Source organism: Panthera leo, chromosome A1, assembly GCF_018350215.1.
Source record: "Panthera leo isolate Ple1 chromosome A1, P.leo_Ple1_pat1.1, whole genome shotgun sequence".
Classification (NCBI taxonomy): domain Eukaryota; kingdom Metazoa; phylum Chordata; class Mammalia; order Carnivora; family Felidae; genus Panthera; species Panthera leo.
Genome location: NC_056679.1, coordinates 7,722,112 through 7,737,945, shown reverse-complemented (window position 1 = coordinate 7,737,945; position 15,834 = coordinate 7,722,112). Strand labels below are relative to the sequence as shown.

General features: G+C 39.9%; 1 protein-coding gene across 14 annotated transcripts in view; it reads right to left on the bottom strand.

Moving 5' to 3' along the window:
- Positions 1-15,834, bottom strand: part of PAN3 (poly(A) specific ribonuclease subunit PAN3) — a 131,429-nt gene that overhangs the window by 22,509 nt on the left and 93,086 nt on the right. For 8 of the 14 annotated variants that reach the window (XR_006202961.1, XR_006202965.1, XR_006203244.1 and 5 more), the window contains 7 exons: positions 15,300-15,547; positions 14,149-14,205; positions 12,816-12,920; positions 11,645-11,702; positions 3,766-3,927; positions 3,412-3,528; positions 3,220-3,321 (listed from right to left, as the gene is read on the bottom strand). Coding sequence is in view for 11 of the 14 variants with exons in the window: in XM_042940298.1 (XP_042796232.1) it covers positions 3,220-3,321; positions 3,412-3,528; positions 3,766-3,927; positions 11,645-11,702; positions 12,816-12,920; positions 14,149-14,205; positions 15,300-15,547 (849 nt within the window). In the remaining 3 variants the exon portion in view is untranslated. The remainder of the gene's footprint in view (positions 1-3,219; positions 3,322-3,411; positions 3,529-3,765; positions 3,928-11,644; positions 11,703-12,815; positions 12,921-14,148; positions 14,206-15,299; positions 15,548-15,834) is intronic. The other 6 variants (XM_042940428.1, XM_042940452.1, XM_042940541.1 and 3 more) reach the window with 4 other exon arrangements.

Below are 15,834 nucleotides of genomic sequence, written 5' to 3'. Positions count from 1 at the left end.
AAAAACCTGAATATCACTTATGTCTAATAATGAAACACAAAAATAATCTGATCTACCATGACAGTAATCATTTTGATTCTACCAACTCGTTTAAGTGCTTCCTCTTCTTTTGTAATGAGAGAGAGAGAGAGAGAGAGAGAGAGACACACACAGAGAGAGAGACACAGAGAGAGAGAGACAGAGAGAATCCTAAGCAGCCTCCAAGTCGGCAGAGAGCCCAATGCCACCGCGGGGCTCGATCCCACAATCCTGGGATCATGACCTGAGCCAAAATCAAGAGTCAGATGCTCAACTGACTGAGCCAGCCAGGTGCCCCTCAGTGCTTCTTGATACTATTTTCTGGGTCACTTACATATCAGTGGAAAAGGAGCCACATAAATTTAATCCAGATTTTCTAATTCTTTCAGGGAATATGACACCTTATAAATTCAAGTGTTCTTAGGGATGTAAACAAATTTTTTTGTGAATTAGGCATAAAAGCAACACAGTTAAATGGTTAATTGTGGAGATAACAAATAGCAAAATTTCTGGCTTGGGATAAAGTTTCCAAGGAAAAGCAAATACAAAATTGAAAAGTTGCTCTCCCTCAATTTAGACAGATTAAAGATAGTAAGTACAATCTGGAAAACAGTGTCCGAAGTGGTGCTAGTGAGAACTGCCAAGACATCGTCAAAGATGACTATGAAGAGTTTAAATAAAACTATTTGATAAATGTGGTAATAAGGGAAAGCAGTATTTATAGCCAACAGTGTTTTGCTTGCTCTGAGCCAGATTCTGTCTTTACCTGTATACTGTTAACAGCAGCAGAGTTACTTTACCCATGTTACCTCACTTCAAACGTTTTTTTTAAGTTTATTTTTATTTGAGAGAGAGGCAGAGAGCAAGCAGGGGAGGGGCAGAGAGAGAGAGAGGGAGACGGAATCCCAAAGAAGCTCCGCACTGTCAGCACAAAGCCTAGTGCGGGGCTCAAACTCACAAACCATGAGGATCATGACCTGAAGCAAAGTCAAGAGTTGGATGTTCAACCGAACGAGCCACCCAGGGTGCTCCTTCTTATCACAACCCTTATATAGTATGGTATGATTATTATTTCCATTTTCTAAATTAGTATATTTCTTACAATACAAAATTTTTTAGTTTGTGCTAAGTTAAAGAGTGTAAGAAAACATCAGACTTCCATCTATAGCTCTCCAAAATTATAATTTTTCTTTTAACAGTGATAAAGGGAAACTAGAGAATTGCCTTGGAGTAGAAGTTGCTACAAATTAAAGGACGTATGCTATGTCCAGGGAAATTACGAGCATTCAAACAATACCTTTAAACAACAGAAAAAGGAGTGATTCCTGTGAAAATGTAAACATTTCAAAATATATCACATAATGGGTTAACACTAAAAATAAAGATAAAAAAAAAAAACTGGAAAGGAGTGCTAATATTCACGGTTCTCAACAGGCGTCCATTTTGCCCCTCTGGAAACATGTGGCAATGTAGGGAGGAGCTATTTTTGGTGTCACTGCTGGAGAAGGGGCCTGCTACTGGCATCTAAAGGACAGAGGCCAGGGACGCTGCCGAATATTGTGGAATGCACAGACAGCCCCCACAAAAATAATTATGCAGCCCTAAATGTCAACAGGGCTGAGGTTGAGAAACCCAGCTATAAATTAAAGCCAACAGTCATCTCGCAGGTGCTGCTACTAAAATAAACTTGAACAACTACAGCTATATCCACATCTATAGGAAAAGCTATACCACATCCCCTTCGACAAAATTATGTATGTGTCTAAAGATGACACGGCAAAAGAAAAAAAAATGACCACACCATATGACCAGATTTTCAATGCCAAACAGCCACGGAACCACAGCTCTCTTCTTCCAACTGTCAGAAAGCAAAGTTACAAGTAAACAAAAGTAATATCTCGTCCACAATTCGAATCCTTAAAGGAGTCACAATCCAAAAGAGACTATACTGTGGACTCACATCTTTCTTCCTCCTTAATTTCTCTCAGTATGTGAGTCAAGAAAATCTTTAAAAGATTAAAAACTACAGTAAAAAATGCAATGCTTTGTTAAGTGTACTTCAATTAGTAAAATTTTTTAAGAGACTTCAATGCTTTTTCCCTGCCCCCAAACAAGAAAATGATGCATACGTTTTCCTTACCCAAATACCTAGTTAATTAACAAACATCTCAAAATGGATGGCCTACCTACTTTGACTCTGAAGCAATTTACCCTCTAATAAACATTTATTAGAGCATAATTACAATATTTTGGTTCTCTTAAGTACTGAAACTATACATATTAGAAAATATCCCATTAAAGTAAATGTTACCTGAAAATTTATTTTGAAGATTAATTCCTTAAGTAACATGTAGTCCTACCTTTTAAAAAAATTTGTTTGGGGAAATCACTTCATAAATGATATATAGTCACACTGGGCTATAATAAGAGAGTCATTAAATTATATCCAGAAAATACAAAAGTTAGGGGGAAAATACTTATAACAAATGAAAGATGCAATGCTACAAAATGATAAAAAGAAAAGGAAACAATGTGACAGGAGACCAAAAAACAAAACAAAACAAAAAAACCAAGACTGGAAAGAAATATACCAAGAGAAAATGTGGTTGTACTTTGGGTGGTGAAGCTATAGGCATTATTTTCCAAAATGCCTTTATCCAGAAAGCTTTGTAGTTTTGTTTTATTTTTTTAATGTTTATTTTTGAGAGAGAGAGAGCGAGCGAGTATGAGCGGGGAAGGGGCAGAGAGAGAGGGAGACACAGAATCTGAAGCGGGCTGCAGGCTCTGAGCTGCCAGCACAGAGCCCGATGTGGGGCCCGAACCCATGAACCTCAAGATCCCGACCTGAGGCCGAAGTCGGACGCTCAACCGACTGAGCCACCCTGGCGCCCCCAGAAAGCCTTGTAGTTTTAAAAGAAAAAACCAAAATGTTTAAGAGGAAAACACTTTCACCACATTCTCGGTTATTTACATTTCAGACACCTCCACGAGTCTTTCACACCCTGCCTCCATTCTCAGCCTATACACACAACACTCTATTTCCCAGCCGCTTATGGACTGGCTTCGATTCTTTGAGACGTTTCTTTTTTTAATGCGCTATGATCACAGAAACAAATTCACGTGCATTTTAAAATAGAAAACCACTCTTCCACAGAGCAAAGGCATTTGTCAAAATGAATCTTGCTTGCGTGTCTTTCTTACCCCACTTTCTCTTTGTGAAATAGGCATCAGCATTAGGGTCATTGAAGTGTCTGCTCATCATAGTCTCTCCTCCCGCATGGAAGTCATATGCAAACACAAGGGCTTAAAATAAGACACAAAACACTCATTATTGCAATCTGGCTTCAAGTAATGAAGCCCACAAAAGCAGAAAGACAAGTACAAATTACTCACAAGGCTCTGCAAATGCTTTAGTGGTAAATACTTCACGCAAGGTTACGATATTTGAGTGCTGAATTTTTTTCCACATATCGACCAACACCATGCACTTTGTGTTAACGAGACGAAAACCTATAAAAGGAAATTTTTTCTACTAAACTGCAAATGAAATCCCTCCTTTATTCCATCAGAATCGCGAAGAGAAGGCCATGTGATGTATCATTTATGAGCTACTAATTTCCAAATGAATTAACAAACTTATTTATTATCCTTTATACACATATTAAATAAATAAATACATGCAGGAATATTTCAATAATCTTAGCCTCAACAATATGCTTCAAAGAGTGGCTAACTTATCTTCCGTACCATGTATCCTCCGAAGGCAATATGGCAGATCGTCTTTGCTGTTTACAGCTTTGTAGCAAGATGTGATGTATCCAAAATTACTTGATTTCTGTATCCGGTTGGGCGGCGGCAGTGGTTCTAGAGGGAACAGGCTATGGTAGCTGTCAACTTCTGTAGGGACTGCTAGAGTAATTCGTAAAAGACAACTTTAACTTGCTGATATGCATAAATCTCTCAGAGCAAAAAAGAAATCGAATTTACCAAAAACCACGGGTATCAAAACATACTTTTGAATTCTGGAACAGTGTCAACACTCCTAACAATTCTATAAAAGAAAATGGTTTCATTATCAATAAAAAATAAGCATTATAGGACAACCAAAGAACCAGATTTCATACACTCAGAAATTTTTTTTAAAATTTCTTACATAGGTTTCACACCCAGCCCAGGGCCCGACACGGGGCTTGAACTCATGACCCTGAGAGCAGGACTTGAGCCGAGATCGAGAGTAGGATGCTAAACGGACTGAGCCACCCAGGCGCCCCTTGAAAATATTTATCTTTTATAGCACCACACAACTTTTTGTTTCTCAGTTATTAGAAACAATTTGTGTTATCACTTATAGGTATTAAACATTTCTGATTTTTATTTTGCTTCTTAAAACACTTTGGTTTGCACAAAATATATTTAGACAATGGTGTTAAGCATATGAATTCTTGTTTTTTAAAACATACAGAAATTCAAAACAAGTAACATTAAATTGGAGAGTGTGTATGTGTAATATATCTGTGGGTATACGTATGTATAAATATGGCAATCTATCAAGACTTTCAACCATTCAGTGGAACAGCACTGTTTTACTCCCTAGTAAAACATAAAAGAAAGAAAATGAAAACAACTTTATCCTCATGATTTCCACGTTCTTCAAAGCAAGAAAAATTATGTTTAAGAATAGCTGGGAGGGGCGCCTGGGTGGCGCAGTCGGTTAAGCGTCCGACTTCAGCCAGGTCACGATCTCGCGGTCCGTGAGTTCGAGCCCCGCGTCAGGCTCTGGGCTGATGGCTCGGAGCCTGGAGCCTGTTTCCGATTCTGTGTCTCCCTCTCTCTCTGCCCCTCCCCCCTTCATGCTCTGTCTCTCTCTGTCCCAAAAATAAATAAAAAACGTTGAAAAAAAAAAAAAATTTAAAAAAAAAAGAATAGCTGGGATAGGGGCGCCTGGGTGGCTCAGTCGGTTAAGCGTCCGACTTCAGCTCAGGTCACGATCTCGCGGTCCGTGAGTTCGAGCCCCGCGTCAGGCTCTGGGCTGACAGCTCAGAGCCTGGAGCCTGCTTCCGATTCTGTGTCTCCCTCTCTCTCTGCCCCTCCCCCGTTCATGCTCTGTCTCTCTCTGTCTCAAAAATAAATAAATGTTAAAAAAAAAAAAAAAAAGAATAGCTGGGATAATGCATTGTAATTGGCTCATGATACTCTAGTCAGGCATTTAAAAAACTATTTATCTTGAATCCCAATCTGTTGTTTCTTATAAGGACTAAATAGGGGCGCCTGGATGGCTCAGTCAGTTTAAGCATCCAGATCGATTTGGGCTCAGGTCATGATCTCATGGTTCTGTAAGATCAAGCCTTGCATCGGGCTCTGTGCTGACAGCTCAAAGCCTGCTTGGGATACTCTCTCTCCCTCTCCCTCTCCACCCCTCCCCTGCTCACTTGTGCTCTCTCTCTCTCCTTCTCTCTCTCAAAATAAATAAATCACCATTAAAAAAAAAAAAGACTAACTGTATTCAGTGGTTGGTTTCTGTAAAGAGTATAGGCAATTTACTTTTATTTTTAAAGTTTATTTATTTATTTTGAGAGAGACAGAAAACCAGAGTGGGGGAGGGATAGAGAGAGATGAGTGAGAGAGAATCCCAAGCAAGCTCTGCACTCTGGAGTGCAGAGCCCGACACGGGACTAGATCCCACAAACCGTGAGATCATGACCTGAGCAGAAACCAAGAGTCCGAGGCTTAACCGACCGAGCCACCCAGGTACCCCTATGTTTCCTTCTTTACCGCTCCCTATTTTCTGATACATACATGTATCAGTTTTGCAATTCAAAAAGAGGAGGATTTTTTTAATGCTTCAAATACAATCGAATTACATTTTCCAACGGAACAGCTTCCATTCTCCTAAATGTCTTGAATGACTTAGGAATACTCAAGAGATTTCAAATGAAAAGCAGGTAAGTGAACATGCACAGTACACACAGAAAACCTTCTAGAAAGAACACAGCAAGAACTTCAACAATGGTAACCTCTGAGTGGGAGCACTGTTATTCTCTTCTTTACACTATGCCATACTTCCCAAACTTTTTACAATAAATATGTTTAGCACTATTTTTAAAACACATCAATAAATCTCTTTCTAAAAAACACACAGACCAATATGACTAATAATTTTTCACTGAACGACTGTTAAGGAATACAGGTAAAACCCTAATCAGAAAACTGTAACTCCAGAAGACAGGCTCATAATGGCCCTTCCTGCCTTTGCTAAATTGACATTCACCACCTCTTTGTTTTCGAAACAACCATACGAGACAGAACTCTATTTCGTAAAGAAAATAAGGATCACACATCTAGAAAGGGAGTTGGGATGCAAACTCAGGGCTCTGATTCCATAGTCTCGTGCTCTTAACCCCCAGACGGCATTTTGGCCAGAGTGCAAAAAACAGACACTGATTCAAACAGACACTAACTTTCAAAACAAGGTCACGTGACATATTCTACTGAAATAAAGGCAGTACAAGGGAAGTATACACACAAGGAAATGCAGCTGCAACTTTGCCCATTTATCTTTTAACAATCAGTGTAATTTCCACAAACAAATGATGAATAAATTTTGTTCCCTGGTTATTTCATGAGGAGCATCTAGTAAGAGAAATAATTAATTTCAAATTAGTGAAAAGGTAATGAGTGCCTACTCATTAATGAAATACAGGTTCTTATCAAGACAGGTTATTAATCAAAACAGGTTATTAATTTTGATTAATAAGGTCTTATTCAAGACAGGTCTTAATCAAGACAGGTCATCAAGACAGGTTATTAACTTATTAATACAGGTATTAATGAAATACAGGTTCTTATCAAGACACCAAGAGAAAAATAAAGGACAGAGATCTATATGGAAACATAATACAGTACAAGCAAAACAGCTATTAAAAAAGTACAACTCACCATGGCACTGGTTCTTAAACTTCGACACCCTTCAGAGTCACTGACAGTGATAACAATACACAGTTTGCTGGGCCCCATGCCCAGTGTTTACTTAGTTGGTCTACAGTCGGGCCCAAGAATTTGCAATTCCAAGAAGTTTCCAGGTAATAATGAAAAGATGCTGCTGGGGCAAGGACCACATTCTGAGAAGCACTACGCATGGAAATACCCAGAAGGAAGCCATTCTCAAGGAGCCTAGAAAAGATCTCGCAGAGGATTTGGTACGTGTACCACAAACTGAAGGATGGGACTGCTCTCAGTGGTACTCCACAACGAGCGAACGAGCGCTTTGCTTTGCGGTGAGGGAGTAAACAGAACCACCACCGCCACCCAGGCCTCAATGCGTATGCTGTGTTCAGGAACCGTGAAATCTCACGCGGTGGGAGAGCAGGGTGTATTACAGAAGAGGTACAACGTGGAGAAAAAGCTGAGGGGGTTCTGTTGGGACCGGATCAGAGGGGAATATAAATGCTAGACTGAGGACCTGAAATTCACTACGCCAAGCAGCGGAGTCATAGCACCAGTGTGTGACAAAGAGATTGAGGGAGGGTCACAATCAGCTAAAAACTGTACTAACTCCTTTGTCCCTGTGTGCCCTTTCGAGCAAGCCTTGTTGAATTCTCTGCGTCGCGGGGTGGAAAAAATCGTGCTCCAGTGGAAGACCGTGAGTATCCAATGGATGGCTTTTCGATGTCTGATTCTGATGTCACGGAAGGTATTCTGCACCTCTGTAAACTGCACACAGGTAACTGGCAGCACTGCAGAAGAACGCCTGTCTCCTCCGTGGAAAAGCCAGTTTGCACACGCCTTTCGATACCCCTGAGCTAGCAGTAACAGGTCCTACAACCGGCTCCCTCACGACTTAAATAAAATCTTCAAAATGTTCATTTTTATGTGTGTACATATGGTGTTACCTTGTTTCAGAAAGTCATCTTTGAACACTACATTTCCCAGTCTACCCTGAAATGATCGTATGCAGCCTGATATTAACCTTAAAAAACCGAATGTTTCCACTGATAGGAATATTCATTGTCGTTTTGCTCTTCGTTTCCAGCTCAACTTAACAAATACATAAAATTAAGTATGAATAAAGGGACTAGGGGGTGCCTAAATCACCGTTAGGCCATCGAAAATCAGACTAGGGATACCAACGTGTAAGATTATGGACAGAGCTGCATTCTTCACGTCAGCCCCAAGTTTTAGTCTGGGGTCCAATTCCACCAAGTGATAGTAAAAACAGTGATAAAAAATAAAATGAAATGTTAGTGTCTTTGCTCTATTCAACACTACCTCCCCTCGAAGGACATATAAAATAATAGGTCCAATCTAAGATATCGAATGTCTGAGATTCACTACGGTTTCTCAACCTTGGCACTACTGACATACCAGACTGGATCAGTCTCTGTTGTCAGGGACTGGTCTGTGCACTGCAGGGTGTTCGGCAGCCCACCGGTAGCCAGCAGCACCCCACCACCAGCTGTGACAACCAAAACCGTTCCAGACACGACCAAATGACCCGTGATGGGGTAACCACTCCTGGTGCAGAAGCACTGATCTACAGGAAATAAATTATGACTTCAAACTTGAGAAGTACTAATCTGGTGGGAATATGAGGTATGGAATGGAAAACGGAGAGAAAAAAGACAGCAAGACCAAATATTAATGCATGGGTCAACATGAGATGAAGATTGTAGTAAACAAAAGACATGAAAAAGATCAGTTAGAGCAGTGACCCCCCCAAAAAGCATTTACTAAACCTTGTGGAACATGGGGCACAGAAGCGGATTAACCATAACCTTTAGTCTGTGACACTCAGGTCACTGGCTCATGTCTACGTAAAGGCCTGGTTTTATGTAGTTAATTATTCTTAATAGCATAATAAGCATCTGCAAACTCAGTACTCATCAGACCTTTAACTTACATCTAAATTATGGTTCTCTCTACCAACCTCTGCCTTCCTTCTCTCACTTCCTTCCGTTTTTATATGGCTGTATTGCACATAATATATACATATGCATATACACATACATTTACATAAATGTAAATATATGTATAAATTTTGGTTAACTTTGTAAAAAGGTAGTATGCTTTATATAGTCTCTTGCAACTCCCTTTACTTACTAATCTTCTTCTGTGTTGTTGCAGCTCAGTGAACTTCCTCCCTTTAAGCTGCTGTACCACCTTCCATTAGCTGACAGCAGCACAGTTACTCTGGATTGATCAAAGTTTCTGCTATTTGGAGCGACAATGTTATGGATACTTCGTCATACATTTTGCGGCTGAAAACGTATAGGAGTTTACCTGTTTCCAGGAGGAGAAGTGCTGGATCACAGGTTCACCCGACTTATGCTCCCTATAGCCACGCACCGGAGAGCCTGTGGATCCATATCCTAACACTTTACACGACTGCACTTCGAGCTTACCTGCATTTTCCCTAATTGTCAGTGATGTTTCACATCTCTTCATACATGTACTGCTCATGTGAATTTCCTTTCTTTACGTGCCTATTCCTATCTTTTGGCCATTTTTCTGTTGAGTTTTTTTTGCTCTTACTGAATTGTGTTTCTTATATTCTTTGTCAACTGTGTAAATATCTTCTTCCAGGTTTTTTCTTTACTATGGGTATCTTTGGATTGCTTTTCAGTTCTAACTTAGTAAAATTTAGCAGTATTTTCTTTAAGAGTCAGCAATCTTTGCCTCCTGTAGAAGAAATCTTTCTCTACTGATATGTTAAATCTATTCGCTAATATTTTATAGTATAAAAAGTTTTTAAAGTTTTGTACACAAGTGCCCACCCCCTCGCTTTGCCCTGGGCATTTCTTCCATTTGGCTGTCCCTGAGCTGTAGCCTCTACACACTAAACCAGCAACAGGTCCTAAAGTGAATCACTCTAGCAAATTACTGAACTGGTGCGGCGGGGTGTGGGGGGAGGCTGGTGGTAGTGGTTATGGAAACCCCCAAATTGGTAGTTAGTCAGAATGTGGGTAGCCTGGGCACCCCACCTTGGCGGGCATCTGAAATGGGAGTAGTCTTGTCAGACTGTGCCCTTAATAAATAAACCGTTAGGACATGAAGTAAATGCCAGAAGTATTATGAGTAAAAACAGCTCATATGCTTTGACTGCAATTATACTGCATCTATAAATCAGTTTAGGAAAACCGATATCTTACTCATTATGTCTTCCTATTTATAATATAATATTTTGGGGGCACCTGGGTGGCTCAGTCGGTTGAGTGTCTGACTTTGGCTCAGGTGATCTCACGGTCCGTGAGTTCGAGCCCCGCATCGGGCTCTGTGCTGATGGCTCAGAGCCTGGTGCCTGTTTCAGATTCTGTGTCTCCCTCTCTCTGCCCCCCCCCCCCCCCATGCTCTGTCTCTGTCTCTCTCTCTCTCTCTCTCTCTCTGTCAAAAATAAACATTAAAAAAAATTTTTTTTAAATATATAATATTTTGCTCAAATTATTTATCTTACTTAATATCTCTTAGTAAGTCTCCCCCATTGAGATCGCACACATCTTTTGTTGCATTTATTCCCTAGCTACTGATAAGCTGAAACCACTGTAAGTTGCATCTTTTCTTTTAATTATATTTAAGTTATTGGCTACTGGCCTACAGAAATTTAACTGACATATATTAATCTCGTATCCAGCTATTTCCTAAGCTCTATTATAATTTCAAGTTATGCCCAACCTCTGGTCATACGACTTATACATGATTGCGGTCATAAAGACTGGAAAGGCAAAAATAAACCTACTTATTTTTCTTTTCTTCTTTTATCCCAGCTAAGACCTCAAAGACAATGTTAAATAATTAAGGAAAATTCCAACCTGAATACTTTAAAGGTTACGACAGATCAGTTCCCTGTCCGTCTAAACTGAAAAGATTGGTGTTAGGGCATAAGAGCTAGACATATTACTCCTTTTAATTCTTTAGCAATCAAGAAAATGCACAGTAGACTATGTTGAGTCCTTGATTACAACCACATGCTTTGAGATTATCTCTATGGCAAATATATTCCTACTGCATTATTTATAAAGTTTTGCTAAATTATACCATATTTAATCTTGCTATATACAGAATAAGCTAGGGAAAGAGATTTTAATGTACTCTGAGAAACACTGTGGTACAGTCAAAAACCTAGCTTTAAATCCAGACTGACCAGCTGATTACTAGCCATCAGTGCTAAAGGCAAATTACTTAGCCTTCCTGTCAACCTCAGTTTTCCTCATACGTAAGAGGGAGAGGATAGTATTCGTGTCAATGTCCTAGGATTTTTATGAGGAAGAAAGTAAGACATATAAAGAATTTAATCAGCACATTATCTGGTACACCACAGTTTCAAAAGTAATAATTACCTTCCCCGTCTGTTTAAGTATCCATACTTTATCAAGTTTCAGGAAACAATATTCTAATGCACAGTGCGGTAAATCACCATGAATTTTAAAACCACCTAACTTTTTTGACAAACTAGAATACTGTCACATGGAGAACTGAAATGGACTCGATGATCAGTGGCATCTTGGAACTCTTCAAAAGTAGATTTCAAATAAATACACTCATAAAATTGTAACTAGCTGTTCAAGGCATAAAAACATGTACATCGAGATCCTGACAACCTTTAAAAGGAAGGATGAACCAACTCGCATTTTACCTGGCATATCTGCTTGGTCGATTTGAGCCATTGTTATTAAATGCCTGTTAATCAGCTCCTAAAAAAAGAAAACAAGTATATTTACATATATACAGAGCTTCTAAAATCTGATTTTCTTATTATAAGTAAATACGTATTAATATTTTTTGATATGCACACTTTTTGATGTCGACAACATGAAACAACATTTCTAATAACGACAAAACGACAAAACGTCTAAATTCCAGGCCTGGAGAGACCTGCCCATAATTAAGGTCGGGGTTAAGTAGCTACGCTTTGACCCAAAGCACGTAACTATAACTCTGTGGCTGAAGACAAGGCCCACCCTAAGCTCGTCAATAATTTATTCATCAACATTATACTGGTACAACTTGTGTGAAATAACATTTTTTTCTGAGACTATAAGTATACAATGAAATTCTACGTATCAAATAATGTCCAGCTGTTTACCTAAAAAAAAAAAAATTATTTTATAAAACCTACTTTATAGAAAATATTAAGCTCTATTACTTTTTAAAAAATTTTTAAAGTTTATTTCTATTTGAGAGACACGGGGGGGGGGGGGGGGGGGGGGGGGGGGGGGGGGGGCGGTGGCAGAGAGCCGAGAGAGGGCGGTGGGGGGAGGGGGAGAATCCCAAGCAGGCTCCATGCTGTCAGCACAGAGCCGGACACGGGGCTGGAACTCACAAAACTGAGATCACGACCTGAGCCAAAACCAAGAGCTGGAAGCTTAACGGACTCAGCCACCCAGGTGCCCCAATATTAAGCTCTTTTAAAATGAGGTTTATTTCTAGGCCAAACTACTTATTCTCAACCTCCAGATATTAACAAAAAGTGGTCTGAAGGTTAGACACCATTTCAATAATTTATTTATATATTTCAGAGACCTTTCAATGCACAGGATACGAAGCGCAAAAAGGTGGCCCATTTAAGGAGCTATTTATTCTGTTTTACGTCCTAACACATACTGATCTACAAATTTTCTTGAAAAACGGGTTTCCTTAAATAAATATGCCAATTAGGACTCATACGCTCTACATTCTAGCTGCTTTGGTGCATACAGCATGTTTGATCACATGGTCTCATTTGAAAAGAGCTCTGTTCTTTCTCCGGCTCGGCGCTACAGCGCAACAGCCATTACGGATTCGCCCCAGGAACTCTGAAAGCCTACCTGTCGGAGTTCGTCGGCCATGAAGAAGGAGGGTGCATTTGCTTTTGGTTGCATGTAGGCAACATGAGGTGCAGTTGGAGGATATATGTGGTAGTTTGGAAATACCTAAAAAGGCAGGGAGGGGGGAAATGTAATAACCAACCTTTCTCACTCCATCAGCTTTTTCATTGTTTCGGTAAAGCCGTAAGCTTTAAATGACAGCGATAGATAAATGGATACATTTTCATCTTTAAATCATAGTGAACTAATAAGCACCTTAGAGGACAGCTGTTGTCGGGACACTTTCAGAATGAACTCACTTTATACAAATAATCTTGTAGTAATCAATGTAAAAGTCTGACGAGAAAGGAAACATTCCTTCGGACACAGTAAAACCTAACTTCCGAGGAGAGGCCAAAGCTGCACTTTGGAAGAGGTTATGTAGTCGGTCAGCATTTTTTAAAGCAGCGGGAAGAGAGAAGAAAGCCGGTGACAGAGGCGTCTGGACGCGTCAGACTCTGCCCTGGCTCCCCAAAGAACCACCCCCTTGCAAGGGCTTCTCGTGGCCAACCTAGACAGACTGCTGCGTCCACACTGGTAAGCACCTCACCCTGCAACAGTGAGGAGGACGGACCGACGGACTGACTCTGGGTCTGGTCCGCGGCTCAGGCGAACAGAAGAGTGAACAGTCTACTTAAATACCTTCAGGGCAAAACTACGGCAAAGTTACCGAATCTGCTTCAAGCCTCTTTGCTTTCATTTTTCCGAGTGGACTTTTCCCCACCCCCTGGCTTCTTCTCTTCTGCCTCTGCCTCTCCTTCCTCTTCACCGGCCCCTGATACAAAATAAACGTACATTCTAAACTATCTTTTCCTTTTTCATTTTGAAAAAGCTGAAACAAACGCTTTGTTTTTCGTCTTTGTAAAATGAATTCAGCTGATTTCTGCTGCCCTCAGATAATCATTCTGCTCTGGATCTCAACCAGGAAGTGGTTTTGCAACACCTGTATGTATGGTTTCCTTTAACCTATATCCGCAGGGGAAGATTTCCTTTCTCTTGCCTCGGTTTTCTTACACCAGAGAGCACAGTTTGGCTTAATTAGCTCAAGTTCACCATGAGCACATTTCTAACAGTGGTCTGAAGGGTAAAAACATCATAAAAATGTGCCCTATGTAATCTCTACAAAAACAGCTGAGAGAGTTTTGTGACAAAAGAACCTCTTTATAGATTAAACTAAACTACTTTCTACAAATACGCTATAATAAAAATGTAAATAATTATAATAAACCCCCAAAAAAGGCAACACATTGATGGAATTCTTACTTGAAAGAACCAAGGAAAGTCTCTACTCTACCTCAATTATTTGACCTTCTGTTCGGCAAGCTGTTCTGTGATAATTTTTGAAAGATCTCTGACCAAAAACAAAACAAAACAGAACAAGACTATTAGCTATTTATTAGTTCTTGAAACATTTTACATAATTTACAAGTACTTCTATAAATGTTTTCACTAAATTATTATCCCCATTTACAACTGGGGAAATGGTCTCAGAGGTACTAAGATTCAAAAGTCACAAAACAATGGCAGGACCGGGAGGGACTCTTAAAAACACATAAAAGAACTCTGTCATCTTTCCTTTCAAATTGCCTTTTAGTAAGCCATTAATCAAAATAAACCATTAGTTTAACTTGTGAGATCAAAACTTTTCATCGAAACCTATCCTCTGTAATTACGTCAAATGGCTACCATTTCGATCAGTTCTCCTACCTGAATGGAACTTGGCTTTCGAACTCACAAGCTCTTCATCCACTACTTATTTCACCATACCGGTTAAAAACCAATTTTTGGACATAGCCAGAATGAAGCCAAGAGATACAATTTATGGAACATGACGACACTTCCCTCTTTGCCCCTTGCCCTCTCTCCCTCTGCCTTCCTTTGGTAGCTCTTTCTTCATCCATGATCAGGGTTTCCCCCGCTGGGCTTCCTCCTTCCTTACCAATAACCCACACTGGAAGCCCCTTATCATCCTGTGTCCTCCACTATCCAGAGATCTAGAGATTAAATCATTGCCTCACCTGAAGCAAGAGTTTATCATCAGTTTGTTTTTAGTAACTACCTTAAGAAACCATGTACTTTCTCCAAGTTCTTACCAGAGGTAAAACTACGTACACCTATAAAGAAACGCAGCAAACGTCAACTCCAGCTAGCACCCGTACAGGGTAACCCCATGAGCAAAACGTGCCATAAAGTACTAAACTAGAGCCAGAAGACAATCTAATTTGTGATTAAACCCGGTTCTGTCTAAACTGGAGTTATTATTAATACAGAAGGCTTACTTTGAAGAGATAAGAAGAGGTCAGGATCATCATCTAAGTTAGAAAAGTAAATACGTTTTCACATCACAATAAAAAGATGCAAGGCGGGGGGACCTCCTCACTAATCTCATTATCAAGAAGGAACTGCTGTAAGACTACTCTCACTTCTCCCGTCATGTAGACGTACCATTCCAGTCAAAGGTGCTGGGGTTGTGTCTGTATAGAAGTAAGTCGTCCCACCGACGGTTTCCTTTTGGATCACCTGACCAGAAGATGGAGTCTGAGAAACGGGATTATTAACAGATGTAGAGGCACTAGAAGGCACCATGTAATTTGCTGGGTTTGGAGTGTGACTTCTTCTTCTGGGCGCAGGAGAAGTATGTGGAGTGATCTTGGGAGAATGAAGAGGAGAAGATCCGGCAGACAAGGACATTCCTGAAGAAGACGTAAAAATGTTTCTTAGGAGCAAAAACTGGTTTTAGAGAAAAAGGTCTGGAAAATAAAATGCAAACATTCATTTGGAAGAAACATCCTCTTTAGCAAATTCTTTAAGTGCAAAAATAAAAGCCATGATTTTATCTTGGTTTGTTTTAGAGAAAGCTCTGATGCAAGCAACTGTAAAGACGTTTCTTTTTTTCAAGCATAGCCATTTCCAAATAAGCTAGGAAACTGATTGCAAGAATAGTCTCCTCCATATCAAGGTTTACATGAGAAACTTCAAT